At 41.7% G+C, this 19374-nt stretch overlaps 1 protein-coding gene across 3 annotated transcripts; it reads left to right on the top strand.

Moving 5' to 3' along the window:
• The first annotated feature begins 1625 nt into the window (after positions 1-1625).
• Positions 1626-19359, top strand: septin7b (septin 7b). 3 transcript variants are annotated; one of them, XM_054781377.1, is made up of 14 exons: positions 1626-1655; positions 3833-3935; positions 6624-6730; positions 7856-7956; positions 8088-8222; positions 13253-13370; positions 13505-13597; positions 13674-13770; positions 14332-14383; positions 14463-14591; positions 15421-15441; positions 16028-16163; positions 16671-16813; positions 18273-19359. In XM_054781377.1, exons 1-14 carry the CDS (start codon positions 1641-1643, stop codon positions 18310-18312), a joined length of 1290 nt encoding a protein of 429 aa, XP_054637352.1. In that variant the 5' UTR covers positions 1626-1640; the 3' UTR covers positions 18313-19359. The 3 variants fall into 3 exon arrangements, with proteins under 3 accessions (XP_054637352.1, XP_054637349.1, XP_054637351.1); XM_054781374.1 differs by lacking the exon at positions 1626-1655 and adding an exon at positions 3690-3746; XM_054781376.1 differs by lacking the exons at positions 1626-1655; positions 15421-15441 and adding an exon at positions 3690-3746.
• Positions 19360-19374: the final 15 nt, after the last annotated feature.

Genomic DNA, 19374 nt, shown 5'->3' with positions numbered 1-19374 from the left:
CATGGCGCCCTGCAGGTTTAAGGAGAGCAAGGCTGCTTTCTAATCTGGATTAAAGTGGATCTAGTCTCTTAGAGTGCATGTTTTGACTTCTAAAATCACTGGCCATCAGACTGCAACCTCTTAGTCCTGGATACTGCAGTAAGTTTCCTGTTATTGATCATAGCCATACTATATATTGGTTTCTGACAAAATGCTTATTATTCTGGTGTACAACTGCACTATCAAGGGGAGTTGACATGTGAGCTTGTTTGCTCTGCTGGTACGGTATGTTTGGTCAAGTGTGAACGCAATCCAGCACCAAAAATGGATATGATGTCATCCAAATGTTAACTATAAGCCCAGTAAAGTAAATACAGTAGCAGTGTTTCCCACACATTCATTTACTTGTGGCGGCCCCCCATGAATAAATTTGGACCGCAGACTTGGCACTACCTGCTCATACACACATAACGGGACTGTGACTGTAGCGTGTCGTCCCAACTCCGCACAGTCGAACGTACCGCTGCTTCGTAACACACCTCATACGCACCTGGTCTGCCAGAGAAGAAGAGATGTAGCGGTAACCATCAGTGGTGCCAACTTAGCCACTTTGTCGTTATATTTAGTGAGTGTTCCCTCTGGATTAAAAAAAAAGTCCTCAAATCTTGCCACTTTTTCTGGTGTTGTCGGACCTTAACGTGAAAGCACATAGTGCTACACATTTTGAGCTTTTCGTGATGCCGCAACTCAACAAAGGGGTCGTGTTCCTCGTTACAGTTCTCTGAAGTTGCCAGAATTGGCATCTCCAGGAACCTTTTTGACGTCCTATCATTTCTATCTTCTTCGTCACATGCCAGCTGTAAGGAAAGTCCTATGAGCGAATGTGACCTGGAAGATATCATATTGTTTTGATGATGTTGTTGAAAGCTGAGAGCCTTATTTGGTCCACAGACAAAAATACAAGTGTGAACGCAAACCAGACCGTACTAAAGTCACCACCACGTATCTTTTAAAAAAAACAAACCAAAAAAAAAACATTTTTGGTCTGAATCAGAGTACAGTACTTCAAATGTAAACGCACCATAACGCACAATGTACAACCTCAGTAATAAGCAATATTGTATGAGCATTTCCAGTTCTTTTTGTGTTGGGTCATGCAGATCTACATAATGTTTTGACTGCTGTCTTGGTGTTGACTCTTAAGCCTCCACCTCCCTTGCCACCACTTCCTCTAACAGACTTCTCATAAGTCACGCTAGTTAGTTTGGGGGAAATTTTGGGAGAGGCTAGCTTGAGGAGTGTGAGCTTGCCAATGAGAGAGGAGAGTGAGTTTATTCATTAGCATTTGGTCACTGGCTGAGCACAGGTGGGCGGATGTGGGACAGAGATGCTCTTCCATCCTCCGAGAAGAAGCTGCGCATGCAGAAATAAATAGCCTTTCTTTGGTGACGTCAAGGGAGTGTAGCTGGTGAAATATACAGCATGCTGGGCTAATGTCTGTTGCTATCGTACTGCTGATAGTCAATCATGTTCCCCAGGGAGGATTTACAACGTGGGACAGCCGTTGTGCGAGTGAGGTTTGTCATGTGGTCTGGTACTGATTTTGTGTTTTGTGCTCTCTCTCACTTTCCCTCTCCCTGGTCTGGGAACCTCGGGACGTCATGGATGAAACAGCTGTAAGTATTAAAATCATCTTTATGTGGGTCATTCATCATAAAAGTGTTGTAGTGGTGTAGCCACAGTTGGATACACTTGCACTGTGGAGTGCCCGAGTTGTCCCACTTCTGTCAGTACTGGAGCTCTTGTTCCTTGCCATCGATCTTCTGTGGTGGCATCCATGGTTTAACACTTTAGATCAGGGCTCTTATTTTATTATTTTTTAACCTCATCAAATGGCTAAAAAGCAAAAAATAAAGTCATATGACAGACAGAAGCAGAGATATAAGATAGAAGTGTAGATCCTCTATATGACAGGAGCGCTTTTCTGTTTTTAAGGACCTATTGCAAAACAAAAGTCAAATATCCTCTATGACACTGCTGTTTTTGAGGGCTGACTCCCAAAACGCTAGTCAAACATAGCAGGAGCGCTCTGTTTTTAAGGACCTACTGCAAAAGCACTAACTGTAGATCCTCTATCAGTAGGACCCAAAAGTGGGTCGCAGATCCAGATTTCACAGATTTTAAAACAATATTTATTATTTATGCATGCAGTTATCATGTTCTTCCTCATTTTCATCACAAAGTGTCTTTATAAATTAATCTAAAATGCACTTTGGACATGTAATTATGTATATTTACACTCCTAATATTCTTTGCTTACACCACATCGCTCAGCTTTAATGCGCAGGCTACGGGATCACTGCAGGGACACGAGACGGCCGCGGCTTTAAACATTAGCAAGCTAACTAGTTAACCTCCAATTTATTTACCGTAAAGCACCGTGTATAAACCGCACCCGTGTATTAACCGCACCCCCATTTTCAGGCTCACGGTGGGGGAAAAAAAATATTCAGTTCATAAATGCTTGCCCCCTCTTTCATCTCAAATCAACATGCGTAAAGGTACTAAGCAATTTCACAAAGAAGAAGAAAGGAGAAATCTGAACTTTGGCATCTAGATCTTTAATATTATGGCTAAGCACAGATTAATAATAATAATAATAAATCAAAATAAAGAAATTTGCAATTTTCAGAGATGTTTTGAAATCTTATCTTTCACTCCTTCTCTTTTTCTCTATTATTTTATTGCATTGCTTCAGTGTGAATTTGAATAAACTCCAACGTTTTATTGTATTTTACATTTGCAATGTTTTAATGGAAGCTTAGGTTAGCTTCAGTGTATATAGAGATCCTTTCACTGTGTGAAAATACAGACAGCCGTCAGATAAGTTAGTTGCATACACAAGCATTTTCAGCAACTGTACAGCGAAGGGCGCTAAAGTCAAAGCAACTGTCTGACCCACAGACGGCTATTCTAAAATGGACTTCTCGTCAATTTCTGCGTCTGGTCACAGACCTGTCATCGTGTATAAACCGCACCCCGATTTTTTGCTTCTTACCAGTGGGGAAAAAAGTGCGGTTTATACACTGTGCTTTACGGTAACATATTTTTAACTTAAGACAGGGTTTAAAACAGAGTTGAGAGAAGGACAAAGAAGCCCAAAACTTACCACTTCCACACTGAATGGGAGGATAACTTTTTTTCCACTCCATCGTGTCGGACATGCCATGGCTGACTCCATGCAGTGTGGTGGTACTCTAATGTCAAGTCTCAATAATGGAACATTAGTGATACCCGGTGGCCACAATACTACATTTACTGTACCTTTTGTCTTTCAATATTTTTGGACTAATAATACGCCGTAGTCAACCACGAAACATCCATGATTTATCCATTAATACATTTTTGAAAAAACGTGATAGAGCGGGGGAGTGATAATCAAACCGCGATATTGTGAGGACGACTGTATGACAGGAGGGCTCTTCTGTTTTAAGGACCTACTAAAAAAACACTAGTCAAAGATCCTCTATATGACAGGAAGTCAGATTTGGCCTGCAAGCCACCAGTTGAGTAGCTCTGCTTTTGCTGTCCAGTGAGCTTGAAATGTCACAAGACAGCCTTGCAGTATTTAAAGGAGTCTGAAAACTGTTGGTCGGTTTCCAAATGTGAAGTTCTGCTTTATTTGACTTAAAATGTTTATATCGTAGCTTGAAACAAGTCGGCAAATGCAGAATGTAGTGGTCAAGTATCCAGTATCGGTGATGAAGGTAGTGTTTGGATGATGATTGAGTGCAGGCTGAGCTCACAAAGTTAAAAAGCGATTGATTGATGCCTCTCCTTGTTTGTCTTGCAGCAGCAAAAGAATCTGGAAGGATATGTTGGCTTTGCAAGCCTCCCCAACCAAGTGTACAGGAAGTCTGTCAAGAGGGGCTTCGAGTTCACCCTGATGGTCGTGGGTAAGAGCGCAATCTTGCTCTTGTTGTTCTTTCAATTGTCTCATTGTGTCCTTAGTGGTTGGCATTTCTACTTTTTCATTGTGGTGTGTTTTTGTTGTGTGTGTGTGTGTGTGTGGGGGGGGGTCATATTTACACACTGAGGACAAGCCCCCTGCTTTGTCAGTGCTGAGCGAAAGATGCGGAGGCGGAGCACTGCTGGCTCTTTGGAAAAGTCTGCGACAACATCTCGCTGAACAGAAACATTTGTGGAAAAATGCAGATATTCTTTGGAAAAGAATGCAGCGTTTGAGCCAGTATCCTCTCTGGCTCATCAGTCCCTTTTTTGGAGGGAAAATGTTTGCTCGGGTCAAAACCATTTCCTGTGCTGGGACCAACAGAATGTGTAGCGGCATGTCTCTAAGAATAGCTCCGCTCACGCTGCTCGCTCTGCACTTTTTGTTCACTGCGCAGCTGGACGCTTTCCAAACGTGTTGGTGAGCTTTTTTGTATTATTATCAGAATATCATTAGAGCATCATAGACCAGCGATAAGATGTAGCTTTTCTCTATTATGTCTTTTTATAAACCAGCTCAATGGTGACAAACTCACCTGTCCTAGGAAAAAAAATTGGAACAAATAGTCTAATTTCTGGCATGATTGCAGAATGGGTTGCAGAGCCAACATGCAAAAGGCTTTTGAAGCTCATTTCTAGTGGCAAGCTTGTTTTGTTTATTTTTTTAGCCCACATGTCCCTGCAGTGAAAAGCAGGACATCACCATGGAGGTGTGAGCGAGGAAGCCAGGATAGAGAGCCAAAGAAAAGGAAGGAAGGAGACGGGGCTGGTACCGGTTTGTGTCTAGGTGTCATGCGGCACCGGCCCATCATGGCTTCCCATTCTGACATTCTTGTGGCGGGAGAATTTGGCATTTCGGTTCGCTCGTCGTGCGTTTTAGAAAACAAATTCCTCCCATTTTGACTGGTTGTTTGTGAAAGCGGCGTCTCATTAAATGCTGGCAGGCAACACCAGTGTTCATGTGAGCTCATGATCCTTTGGACCATGTCCACACTGGACCCTACTGAGCTTGACATGCCTGCACAGTAGCACAATTTGACGTTCTGTTGTTGCCTTCATTTGCATATATACAGTACTGTGGAACTCCCAAGGTCAATACAATCCATTGTAGGTTGTTGGTTGACCTCTGATCTGTTTTTCCATAGGAAATAACCAACGGTATTGATCAATTCCAAGGTCAAACAGTCACCATCCTCAAACCGTTTTGTACTGTAAAGTAGCGGTGTCACGAGACACCCAACTCACGACACGAGATGATGCACAAGATTGAGTCCACGAGAATCAGATGAGATTTTTACATACATTTTACGAAAAGTACGATGAAAAAGTATGACTGGACAAACAAACTTTTTTTTTTTTTTTTTTTACTTAATTGAGTCACAAAACATTGCATGTACATATTGAAATGTGTAGTGCAGTGAAGACGTGTAAAATAGATTCAAAGATTGCAGTAGATTAGCTTTATGTTTACACTAAAAGAACCACAGTTCCCATGATGCCTTACCAGGAAGTAGGTCCAAATTAGACTCTTACTATTACGTTTGGATGGAAGTCATATGCAGCAATCGTGTTTTGATCTGAAAAATCTTAAGGAATCTTGATCAAATGTAGAACTGCAGAAGCACTCGGAAAGCGCAGACCTCCGCCAAGTGCCCTAGTTCCCCCCATATTGTGATTCACAACAAAATAATAATCCTACATTTTTTGGATCAGTCTTAGATATTTTGTAGAACCTGTTGGAAACTTGTATTGTAATCTTTTTTTCAAGTTCTCTCTTGTGGAGTCATTTGCACAAATGCAGAAAATGGTCCTATCTCGCAATGTTAAAGAATCATTTAAAAACAGACAAACAGATAAACGCGGGCAAAAACATAACCTTTGCGCTGCACTTGTGCTTTGCGCTGGTAATTACTTTTATAGAAATATGACTGATTTTGAAAATTTGAAAGAAAAAAAAACAACTGTAAAAATGGAAGAAACCCTGTAATTTTACAAGAATAACGACAAAATATGAGGAGCGTAAAGTCATAAGAGAAAAGAATAAAGGTGAAATATTAACGTCCTAATATTATGAGAAACGAACAAAACAAAGAATAAAGAGCATTAGCTTGGGTAAAAGTTATAATATGATAAAGTCAAAATCTTAAGAGAATAAGGATATAATAAGAGGGAAAACTGCACAAGAAAGTTGAAATATTTGTACATGTAAGGAGAAAAATGTCATAGTAATAATATGCTTTGTCACCAGTAACACAAAGCTGGGGAGCAGGCTGTTTTGTTTTTTTTCTTTAAATACGAAAAACATCTCTGCACATCTACATGTGTTGGTTTAGAAAATATAAAAGTGGCCCCTGCATCCTTTTTAATTTTTTAGTATGTGGCCCTCGGTGGAAAAAGTTTGCGCACCCCTGGTTTATAGTGTGCATAAAGCACTTAATTCGTGGTTCCAAACCTGGCTTGCGCAGCGCCGCTTCCGTATTATGTATTATCATTCATGGTGCCGTAGTTCACAGGCTGAACTTCTGGCTGACATCTTCCTGCAAGAAAGATTTTCTATTGTCACTTCATCATCTCACGAGATCTAGTGACAGGCCTAATTGCAAGCCATGCTTTCTTTCATGTTGCTCTTCCTCCAGGTGAGTCGGGTTTGGGCAAATCCACGCTCATCAACTCTCTCTTCCTCACCGACCTGTACTCGGCAGAGTATCCCGGACCTTCGCATCGAATCAAGAAGACTGTCCAGGTACTGTCTAGAGAAGAAAGTGTATTTTCTGTCCACCAGTCAACAGACTACAATGTCTAGCTCCGCCCTTTAGGTACCGTACCATGAACGTAAGGGTGCCTGAATGTTATTTTGGTACCCTTCAGAACTTTTGTCAAGGGAAAAGCAAAGAAATAGTCTAGCGAACTAAACTCTTGCGCTGGATGCAAACATTTTTGTGAATGTGCTGTATGTATTTGTCCACAATGTGTGGCATTATTTGTTGGCCTGCTATTTTGAGGATGTTGCCACTGTCATACAAGTCATTATGATATGATACAAGAACAATAACGTCTGCACGCATCTTTGTGGAAGAAATATGCCAAAACGTAGTAACACCAGCACGGTTCGATACTATAGCACCAACCACTTTGAGTACTTTAATACCTAAACACTTTAGCACTTCATGTCTCCCCGACCTCATGGTTTTGCCAAGTGCATGTACACGGTTTTATGCCTATTGTTTATCTGTCTGATTACGTTTTTTCTTTTTTATCTTCTCTTCTTTGACTTCAAATGTTATTGTTACTGTATTGAACATCAACCTGCTCTCAGGGACTAAAGCTCTTACATATTTACATGAAAATGTCTTACTTACATAAATCTACAAACAAAGCTCATGTGTGCCAAATACGTTTTGTGCTTGGCAGGATTAAGAATTTGGTTCGCAAAGTATTTGCCATTTGAACACGCCTTGATTGGCGTGGAAGATAACGAGTGTATGTCTCCAGTTCACTGTCAGCTGCAGCCTCGCTGGATGTCAGGGTCATTACACAAGTTGCGTTGACTTGTGCTGAGAACCCACAAGTGTGACACATTGTCTGGCTCGTGAGTGACAACAACGCTGCCTACTGATGCTTGTGCGTTCTACCAGTTCCTCAACATAGTTAGCTTTAATAGCCCGGTGTTGAGCCCGGCCTGTTGGGACATGCTGTCAACGTCATATCTACGTGTGACGTGTTATTTAGCAGCACTAATGGTTTTACACCCTCTTTTTACATCTCTTGTCTTCTGATATTCTGATTTCAATATTTTGGGTTCACACGCACAATTTACGGCCAAAGACATGAAACTCAACCTGCATTTCAATGCTCTGTCCTGTGTCAGGTGGAGCAGTCCAAAGTGCTCATAAAGGAAGGCGGCGTGCAGCTGTTGCTCACAATTGTCGACACCCCGGGCTTTGGTGATGCTGTCGACAACAGCAACTGGTAAGAATTTATGCTTCTCTGGTCCGATACTCCTAACAGTTCTCCATCTATCACCCCGTAATATCCACTACCATTCATTTTAACCTACCCCTGTGGAGCTCCGTTTCTTAATAAATGTTGTATGTCTGCAGCTGGCAGCCCATCATCGACCACATCGACAGCAAGTTTGAGGACTACCTGAACTCGGAATCTCGGGTGAACAGACGACAAATGCCCGACAGCCGAATTCACTGCTGCCTCTACTTTATCGCACCCTCAGGACATGGGTGAGTCTGGCAAACAAATGAAACAGCACCTGTGTACACTCACTGGCCACTGTATTAGGTCCAATACCTCAACCTACTACAACCTAACCTTTTTTTTGTGTATATCAGGTCATTTAAGTACGTGTACGTATTTTTTGGAGTTTGACAAATGAAGCTCTACAATAAATCCACTAGTAAAACCTGCAGCGTGGTTTCCTATGGCTACTCCCCCCTCCAGGCTTTTGTGGTAAATGGTAACGTGGGACTGAGTCACCTGTCTTGTAAAAATAAATAAATAAAACTTCTCATTTGCATAATTTGCCAAAAGTCGGGCATAGATAGCACCAGCGTTTGCTGCCTCATTTTTATGGGTGTCCCGCTTCCGATCCAATTTTTCTTTTGCTGATCCGATCCGGTACCGACCCTTTTTTTAAGAAGCTTTTGTTACAAACATGAATTTGTGGAATTGAATATGGTTATGAAAATAGCTCTTCAAAGCATTAAAAATAATGCAACCAAAGTATTGCTGAATGTACTTTTTTATTACACTGCATGACCAACTATATTGTTTGGCTTTTGTAACAAACCTCTCACTCAGGTCTCTAATCCAATAAAAGATCCAATAAGAGTCCATCCAATAAGAAATAAATAGGAAAAAATGGGTGTACAAAATACATTTAGGGTAGGACTAATCATTTGACATGGTTATAGATCTATTTGTGGTGTGATTTAGAATATGACATTTTTTTAAAATAAACGTTCTTCAACAAATAGTAATTTATTGACAGTCCCTAGTATAGACAGCCAGCAGTTACAGCGGCACTTCCGTGCGAGCCTCCCGCACCATGACAGAGCAGTCCGGGCACAGTCAGAGGGAACCAGCGTTGTAGCTACGGGGCCGAATATCCAACTACTGAAACTAACTTCACCACGGTACACTGTGAACATGTCTGCATGGTGGTGCGTTTTCTTCTTCTTGCGGGTGGCAGGAGTTGATTGGAAACCAGCTTTGAGGCGCATTAGCGCACCTACCATGATGGAGTGTGGCCCTGAGTTACGAACGTTGTACGGCAACCAGATCGGCCCGATCTCGTGGCGGAAGCCGATATTATCTGAGCTTCAAAATACAGCGCATCAGCAGCCTGTTGCGATCCTGAAGATCGGATCGGGACATCCCGACTCGTTAGCATTGACCAACGCCGGTACAGTTGCGCTGTTGACATATTACTCACGTCGAGGGTTACCAAATGTGGAGATGTGATGCAGAACAGGACAGGACTCGAGGATAAGTGGTATAAAATGTTTACTCTCCACTGAACAACAAGCAACAACCACATAACGTCTCAGTTGCTAACAACAATCACATGACTCGGAAACAGACGTTTGTGGGAAAGTGTAACCTGCACATCCACCACTATAAAATAGATAATAAAAAAGAAAATAAATAAAAAAAAATAATAGAATAGAAAATAAAAAAGTTTTTTATTGTTATTTATGTTGGGACCTTCTTGACCTGCTTGATTGCATCTATTTGCATTTTGTGTTTTTTTGTGTTTTTTTTTTTTTTTTTTTAGAAAAAATAATGTGACTTGAGTTGCAGGATTAGCCACAGTAGGCTGCATTTGATTTATTTTGAAAGAATGAATTAGTTTATTTATTTTAAATACATGTGTTCCACTTTCCTTTTGTTCTATTATCCATCACTTATTATCCATATTATCCTCACTAGGGGGTATGCTGGAACCCATCCCAGCTGGCTTCAGGCGAGAAGTGCGGTACATCCTGGGCTGGTCGCCAGTCAATTAGACAAACCAGTCATATAGACAAACAACCATTCACACACATACCTATGGACAATTTAGAGTCACCAATGAACCCACATGCATATTATTGGAGTGTGGGAGGAAACCGGAGTACCCACAGAAAACCCACGCATACACCCCAAATGGAGATTCTGTGTGGCCAACATGCTAACCACTAACGGTGTGTTCTAATATATGGTTTAAAAATGACTGTTTTGATTGACTTGATGTATCTTTTCAAAGATATTTCAAAATAACACATTTTAGACCCTTAGTTATAATACAGTGAAACCGTGATATTCATACCGACCCGTGCCTAAGTATGCACGTCATTGTACATGTAATATATCACTGCATTGATGAACAGATGTGTTATAATGCGCCATCGAGGCTGTGCACGTGCGTATGAGGTGTGTTGGTGAAGCAGATGCCATCCACACAGACAGTCCCATTATAATGTGTTTGTGAGTGAGGGGAAACGGGTAGCGCCAAATCTAAAAATAATAATAATAACACATTTTAAATATAAATAGCTCTAAATCTATCTGGGGTGATCCAAATTTGTCGCCACCAATAATAGACTGCATGGAAAACATAGCTCTTCTACCATTAGCGCGCTGTAAAACGTGCAGTGTGGTTTCCTTTGACAAAATGGCAGAAGCTGACTAAGATCAGCAAGCGAGCAGCTCGAACTATTATTCACTGTCTGCGTTGGTATTCATATTTCAACTTGAAAAATGTAGACTCCTCCCACATTATGGAATCCGTATGCCTTCAGTGTAAATGGAAAAGCTTCAACCTTTACATGACAGTAAAGATTCTTTTTCTGAGACATTGTTTGTGCAAGTGTGTCCTCAAGCTGCACTTGGCCTCCAGGATAGACGGCACATGTTGAGACTCATGAGGTTACGCTACACTTAAAAAAAAAAAAATTATGGCTGCTAATCATTGTAGAATTCTTTCCGTATAGGACAACTACCGCACATATGTTTTAAATAACCATAAAATAGTCTTCATTCAGCCAGAGATGAAACACAAGCTCTTTGAGGCAACAAATGTGTCTTATGTGGTGGCTTGGTGGGCGTTGTTAATGGGTCAGTAGCTACCAAGACACTTCTGCGACATTTGAAAGTCCATGAGACTCGACACGAACGACTTAAAAATACACCTTTATGCCATATACTGTACATATTTGTGGTGTGCCTTCATTGAATTGAAATGTGTTTTTACTTGCACAAAGTTGATATCTCCCAGACATTTTTCCCCCTGACTACAGGAGCTTCTTGCTATCTGTGGTTTTATCCCGGGCTTGTGTGTTTACCCGTGGTGCCAGCTATATTTTAAACAAAAGTAAAATGATATTCTATATAAACATTCCATGTTAGCCTCGTGTCTAGCTATCCGTAAATGTCGCAGGCAGATTTGTCCTGCTCACCGGAGGCCAAGAATAACTTTTCTCATGACTACAAGGTCACCCCGACATCACAAACATCTGTCTGGTGACACAGATGGTTTCTTGCTTTGTTTGCTTTACTTCCATGTCGCTCCTATGGAAGGCCTGATAATGTACTCAAGAAGAGTTTCCACTCCATAGAATGTACACATTAGTTACGACTGCGCAATCTACAGTATATACATGAACTGTATCAAATAATCTGCCCTTACAAGCCAACAAGCAACTGTAGTAGACTCATTGTCTTGCTGCCGTTCTTAGTGGGAAGACAGTTGAGGGGGGACTTTTAAAATAGAAATAAATATACTGGTAATAACAAGTTAAAAAAAAAAAATTCAATTAATTCAACTGCTCCTCCCGCGAGCTGAGGAATGATAGTTCTGCGTTGGTCGTCTTCCTGTCAGCGGTTAGAACTGGTACAGTGGAGTCAAGTCGCCCTGGCCGGTGAGGCTTGCTTGGGGAGGGGGAGAGCGAAAAGAAAGCGTAGGCCGTCATACCAACAACAGTGCAGTGGGAGTCCTTGAGTAGAGTGGAAAAATGTAGAAATGAGATGGCATGTTGAGTGTGTCTTAATTGGAAGTCAGTTGTAATTGTATCCAGTAATCTCTCTTTTATTGTGGTTAATTGGTTCCAGACCTGACCGTGAAGTAGGATTCCTTATTTATCAATGGAATATTTTCATGGTTAGAGCATAGAAAACCAGTTTACGACCTATAAACCTTTTTTTAAACTTTATTAGAGTCTTCTAGTCATGAAATAACACCCCTATAGTCACCTTGACACTCGTATTACCCAATATTAGGGTGGATTGCGTCCACGGGAACATGAGACAAAATTTTAACATTACTTTTAAGAAAAGTACAATGAAAAAAATATGAGAATATTTTGCAAGCTACTAATTGAAATTGTAATACTTTACCTCGCATTGCTCCTCACGAGGCTACACTCTTGTGCACTGTGTGTATGTCAGAGACTATATGACTGGCAAAAGGTATCACTCCTTTCATGCCGTTGTTCTATGGAACAAACGTGCCATGGTGCTGAAACCAATGCACCAATGAGTCAGTCCTCTTCCTTCCTGTTTGGAGGCGGGAGATGAGGAAAACAGACACGCATGCAATATATTAAGCTCTGCAAAATTAGCCATTTCTTTTTCATTTATTGTGTAATTTCATTTATTTATTATCGTCCCAGGCTTACTGCTTTCTGATCTTGCCAGACCCCTATCCCATTATAGTAGACATCCATCCATTGTTATTAGTCCACACACACACACCTGAGGACAATTTAGCTTGGCGTGGGTTACGGGCACAATAGTATCCCCATGTAAGGCATTCTTGTACATGTTGTGGGATCCTTTAAACCTGCAATAAAAGCCTGTTGTTCTGGTGATCAAGTCTGGTGCTTGTGTGTCTCACCCAACAATTTTGGTAATGTAGAATAATACATATTGCAACGTCCTTGAATGCCTCTTTTGAATGCCTTATATTTGTATTTTACTTCATGGAACCATTTATATGCTTGAAAGTGCTTCATTTCGGCAAAAGTGTACGTACAATTTGCTGACATCTGCATTTTTTTTACTGATAATCGGCTGTATTCAATCACGAAACAGCATGAGTTATTAATTAGTATACATTTTTTTAAACGTGATAGAGTTAAGCTGTGAAATTTGAACCAGTGGTTAGGGATTACTGTAATAGATTTTGGAGGTGCCTTTTAATGTTTTTTTTGTTTTTAGTTTGACTGTTTATAGCGTCCGAGTGACCCTGAGTTGTTTGTTGGTGTGACTGCAGACTGAAGCCCTTGGACATCGAGTTCATGAAACGTCTGCATGAGAAAGTCAATGTCATCCCGCTGATCGCCAAAGCAGACACGCTCACGCCAGAGGAATGCCAGCAGTTCAAGAAGCAGGTCAGAGCTTTCCACAGGATAGAAAAAATGTCCCGCTGGCTGCTCCTTCCTTCTCCTGTTGCGGCTACGTTCATGACAGTGATCCTGTCAGTCTTTGAAGCTGTCAGATGACAAACCTCTTCTCTTGCTGGCAGATCATGCGAGAGATCCAGGAGCACAAGATTAAGATCTACGAGTTTCCCGAGACGGATGACGAAGAGGAGAACCGTCTGGTGAAGAAGATCAAGGTGCCGTCTCCTGCTGGCATCATCACGACGTGAGCCCGACTCCACACATACTGACCGAGCCTTACGTTGTCCGCAGGACAAGCTGCCCTTGGCCGTCGTGGGCAGCAACACCATCATCGAGGTGAACGGCAAGCGGGTCAGAGGCCGACAGTACCCATGGGGGGTCGCAGAAGGTTTGGACTTGACTCTCTTACTGATAGAAATGATTGAAATCATCTGTTCTTTTATTAGGGCTGTCGTAACTGTAAGCACAAACAGGTCCAGGACGAAAAGGTTCAACCTGATTATGTGTATTATTATTTGTACATTTCCAAAAATTTAGAGTGAAGCAACACATCAACAAAACATTACAGAGTCAAATATAAATTAAAATGTGCAAAACTTAAAGAAAAAACAGCATCCAGGTAACAGTTTTTGCTAGTCTCTTTTGTTTCCTGCTGCTCGATTTCCTCCCCTTTCCAGCTTACTTGCCTGTGTATGTAACCCCTCCCTCCCTTCTGCTTAGTGTCCACTCATACGACACCACATGTTTTGACCAATCATGTACGGCTTTACCAAAAAAAAACCAAAACAACAACAGCTCATTCACTTGTAAGAGTTTCATTCACGCCTGACACATCACTAATGTATCATGTGACTGACTGTTCCAATTCCTATCAAGTGTGCGTATTGGTTTTTTTTTTTAAGTTGCACAGGATGTTTGCTTTTTCTTGACATTTTTATTTCCCTTCTAGTTGAGAACAGCGACCACTGTGACTTCACCATCCTCAGAGACATGCTCATCAGGTACTCCTCAGTAGAAAGACTTAGCAGACAAGCGTGTCCATTCAACGACTACCTATGCCGTCCTCTATGTCCACCACAGGACTCACATGCAGGACTTGAAGGACGTGACAAACAACGTCCACTATGAGAACTACCGCAGCAGGAAGCTGGCGGCAGTCACTTACAACGGCGTGGAGAACAACAGGGCCAAGGGTCAACTGTCTACCAAGTGAGTCCGCACACAGCCCAAGCTGTCTTGACAACATACTGTACACAGGTGGTCCTCGGTTTTTGTTGTTCAGTGTTTGCGCGCTCCCAAAAATGTATTAAACACGTAATTTTGGTCCGTAAACCATGTGCTCACGCACAGCCACACTACTCTCAACACTGGACTGTCACTGCCATTATTAAGGATCAAGATGGTATTGGAATGTCTGTTCACACGTTTTACGGATGATGAGGAGTTGGAGGTGCAAAACAAAACCAGCTGCAGTGGGACAAACCAAGCCGAAACATGACAAAATCACACACTACACGGCGCGACACTGCTGCCAAGTCGCGTGAAGGACATGCACGTATGAAATTGACCGTAATAACTAAGCAGTCTTATTATTGACATGAAAAGGTTGCTACTGCTTTGGCTAATTGACTTTTAGTTTTTATTACATTTGATTACTCTGTCATTTAATGCACGTACTGTATGTACAGTAGTGTTTTATAACTGTGTTTTTCTACCTTTGTGTGTTCTGTATACAGAGTGAGTGGCTTATTTAGCCATAATGTAGCCTCGATTTGCATCAGTCCAGGAACGGAACTCGCACGTAACCTGAGGACCACCTGTACACACACATACAAAAGTTTTTTGTTTTTTTTTTTCAGTTTGAGTTCTCAGACGCTGTCTTTGCTTCAAAGTATGCAAAGTTGAACCTTGCTAACACACTAAGCTAAAATCACAACTCTGCTAACACGCAGCCCACACAATGTGACACACTTTTAGTGCATGAGCTCATCATTGCATGCTGTGTGTGTGTGTGTGTGTGTTTTCATTTTTTTTTTAGACTTGATGCAGTTGAAGGAATGTAAGTGGTTTTTATTTATTTTCTCCACTTATTTTCAAACCTATTTGTGGCCACCGCTTTCATTCCTCTGCTGTTTCCTTTTGGCTTTGCTGGGCGAACCCAACCGATCCCCCCCCCCCACCCCCACCCCCACCCCCACCCCCACCCACCCAACTACACACACCCAGCCCAGCTGGTGGGTCAAGTTTCCAGGCAAAACAAGCTGAGAATCCCGCGGCCTGCTGGCGCCTATAAAATGGACAATTCTGTGAATTCTATGCACCCGTGACACTTTGTAATCACTTTTGTCTTTCTGTGGGCGCTTGAGGACTTTTTTATCTTGTAACATTAATAAAGCGGTCTAACGGGAACAAGAACCAGTTGGCATGTTTCCTAGTGAATGACCTCAAATGCTACACTTCAAAAATATGGTTCTTCCTTCTGTGCCGCTGCTCTCTGCTGTCATGACCCTATCACACGTGTGCATGAACACTTGCCGTCCGGATGCATAGGAAGAACTCTGCTGGCCCAAAGTTACTCAAAGTAAATTCCCATCGTTTGTTATAACTAATAGTTGTTTGCTGATTTGCGTGTGTGCACGTTCTAGGAGTCCCCTGGCCCAGATGGAGGAGGAGAGGCGGGAGCATGTGACCAAGATGAAGAAGATGGAGATGGAGATGGAGCAGGTGTTTGAGATGAAAGTCAAGGAGAAAGTGCAGAAGCTCAAAGACTCTGAAGCAGAGGTAACACGCACGCACGCACGCACGCACGCACGCACGCACACCTTCCTTCAGTGCAGACACACTTGACTGGTCGGTGACATTTTCTCTTATGTTGTGTGTGTAATGTCATTTCTGCTGTATTGCTCTTTTGTCAGTGCTTGTCAAATAGTTGGGTGGGGTGCGTGAGAGGCAGGGGGGGACTAAACTCATAAAATGTATTTTATGGAAGGTCTGTTAGTGTCTTTATTCATGCTTGAGCAATGCTGGTGCCAACAACTCACACAGTGGTTTGTACACATAAATAAATTAATATTGTGGGTTTTCAGTGGTATTTCAAGTTGGGGAGGTGTGAAAGAGTTTCTGTCCCCTAAGGTGGGCATGACAGAAAAACAACCACTGTCTTATTGTGAAAATATAATAAATCAAAATATTTTTTATTAATAACATGATTTAAATATTTTGAATAATCATAAATTAATTATTACATTTTACAAATATTCCTATTATTTGTTTTTATTTCCTGTGTAGCTTCAGCGGCGCCACGAGCAGATGAAGAAGAACCTGGAGGCGCAGCACAAGGAGCTGGAGGAGAAGAGGCGCGTGTTTGAGGAGGAAAGGGCAAACTGGGAGGCCCAGCAGCGCCTGGAGCAACAGAAACTGGAGGCCTCCAGGTACCTGACGTCACGCAGGCACTTCCTGTGCTGCTTTTCACACAGACACTGATACCATTGTTCACCAGCTACTGATTACTGCCTCCTGGTGGCCACCTGCCTCACATGCAGTGACATTGCTGGAATTGGACCAAGTATAACACAGATGTCCAAACTTCTTCCACCCAGGGCCGCATTGACGTCTTAGCTTTGGGGTGTAGTTGACAAAGCAAATGGGTCCTGGGCACGTCGTCGTTCCCCAGTCGCCAGCAAATGGCAAAACCCTGTGACAAATTGAGACTCCTATAAAAAAAAGTCTTATTTTTGACACACAGCTTGCTCCCCCTCCCTTTCCAAATCGTCCTGCTCACTTGACGTTGACGTTCTTCTCCGATTTCAGATGGACATTTGCAATAAGATTGACTTTTTAATTATTAGATTAAATTCAGCTCCCCTTCTCTCTTTGACATGCCTCACACACTTATTAAACACATTTTTAAATGATACAAATCAAAGCTGTCAATTATTCATAATTATAATAATAATTAATGGTAATTAATCTGATATTCTCTGCAAGCAAATCATTTCACCAAATATAATTGTGGCTAACATTACAAATAAAGATTTGCAAAAACACCTGCCACCTAAGTGAAATGGAAACGGGGTGTTGGAAAAATAAATGTGGACCACTTACAAAAAATAGAGTGTTCAAAAGCAGCATCTGCATCGAGGCATGGGCCGTTTACCAGTTTCAAGGTATACCACGGTATGGAAAAGTCACGGTTTCAAAACCAATAAAAAAGTCTGTCTGACTGTCCTACGGTATGAGAGAAAGTGGGGGTCCAGAGCGGCCACCATGTGGAAATACAGAGTCAGGCAAAATGATCTGACACATTTGCAGGTTAAATAAAAGGCAAAGTAAGGAAACAAGAAAGTGTTCTTATTTTGGAAAAGTACATATAATGCCATTCTGTTTCATTATGTTTTCAAATGAAATCAGTCAAATGCGATCCATTATTGTCCACACACTCAATGCAGATCCAGTAGCTGTGAAGTTGGTCACCATAACAAGATGGTGTTTGGAGCTGCTACGGGATCATGTCTACCAAGACTGAAGTGCAAACGGAACGCTCGTCGTGTTGCAGTTACACATTCCTTTGTTTTGATCAACGTTTCCACAATGAAAGGGCGATGCTCACCAGTCCAATTCATGGCAGCAACTGAAAAAGAAACTAAGCAAAATGGCATTATAGAAAGAAATGGCATTATATGTACTTTTCTAAAATAAAAACACTTTTTTGTTTCTTTACTTTATTTGCCTTTTATTTAACCTACAAATGTGTCAGATCATTTTGCCTGACCCTGTACTTTGTCATGTCCCGTGTTATTCCTCAAAGTTGGAAGTGGGCATGGTTGTGATAAAACCGGTTGTCGTATGAACAATTCAACAAACTAATTTTGCGCTTTGTGTGTTTTTCAGAACTCTGGAGAAGAACAAAAAGAAAGGCAAGATCTTTTAAAGAGACCGTCGTCAGGACCAGCCCAAGTCGACTTCGTTCTGTTTGCCAATGTTGCCGCTCAGGGCATCATCTGTGTGTGGCACTGACACCCCCTTCTTCTTCCTCTTCGTCTTCCTCTGTTCACTATCCCTCCCTTCCTTCCTCTGTATTCCTGCACCCAGCCACGAGGGGGGGTGTCTGTTGCTATATGTGTGTGCGTGTGTATGTGTGTGGAGGGGTGAGGGGTGGATGGTGGCAAATACATTCAGAACCAGAGACTCCCCCCACCCCCACACTGCCTCGGGACTCATCATCATTGAAGAATGTGTTTACCTTAACAACAGTAAAACGTAGAAAAGGCCAAACCCATGTTATTATTTTAATTATTATAATTATTATTGGTGTTGTTATTATTGTTATTATTACTGAATACTATCCTTGCCCCCGCCCTCCCTGCTTGCTGCTTTCCGTTCCTCCAAGGTTGCTTTTAATGACTGGTGTGTTTTGACTGTTGTACAATCATTTTGTTTACAAGAAAGAAAGTCAGCCTGTTAGCGAGAACATGACTCTGATGGTCTTCCACATGGGAAGACGACATTGGTTCACCCCCTCCCATTCCCCCTTTTCAACGTAACCCCGATGAACCTTTTAACTTTTCCTCTCTCAGTGCAACTGCCTAAAATGAAACTGTGTCAATGTCAAGAATGAGAAGAAATTAGACAGACAATAAAATGCACCTTGGGCCATTTTATACACTAACATAATGGCTTAAGCTTCTTATTTCTGCAACATAAAGACTTCTTCTCCCTGTTTAGCCATCTCCACTAGCTTTGGACAACCATTTATAACGTTGAAAGTATTATATTTCACTTTATTTTTCTATATATATACAGTATCGAGCCAGCTGAAGTAAGAAAGACCTGCTTTTTTTATGTGTAGAAGAAAAGAAAAAAACACCTCAGACTTGAGAGCTGCGTCCACTGTTTATAAAATCATACTTTCGTCATCAATAGACACCCTGGACGCCCAAACAATTAACAAAAAAGGAATTAAAAACCCCAAAATATTGTGGTTGCGCTGCAT

Source organism: Dunckerocampus dactyliophorus, chromosome 7 (genome assembly GCF_027744805.1).
Source record: "Dunckerocampus dactyliophorus isolate RoL2022-P2 chromosome 7, RoL_Ddac_1.1, whole genome shotgun sequence".
Taxonomy (NCBI): Eukaryota; Metazoa; Chordata; class Actinopteri; order Syngnathiformes; family Syngnathidae; genus Dunckerocampus; species Dunckerocampus dactyliophorus.
Note: the sequence above shows the minus strand (reverse complement) of the source record. Positions and strands in the feature narration are given on the sequence as shown.

What these genes read in the sequence shown, in the direction of transcription:
- septin7b (XM_054781374.1), top strand. Translation starts at nt 3,705, where the DNA reads ATGCAGAATGTAGTGGTCAAGTATCCAGTATCGGTGATGAAG. An exon ending in CCCATGGGGGGTCGCAGAAG is followed by an intron (nt 13,771 to 14,331) that starts GTTTGGACTTGA and finishes TTTCCCTTCTAG; the next exon opens with TTGAGAACAGCGACCACTGT. An exon ending in CTCAGAGACATGCTCATCAG is followed by an intron (nt 14,384 to 14,462) that starts GTACTCCTCAGT and finishes TGTCCACCACAG; the next exon opens with GACTCACATGCAGGACTTGA.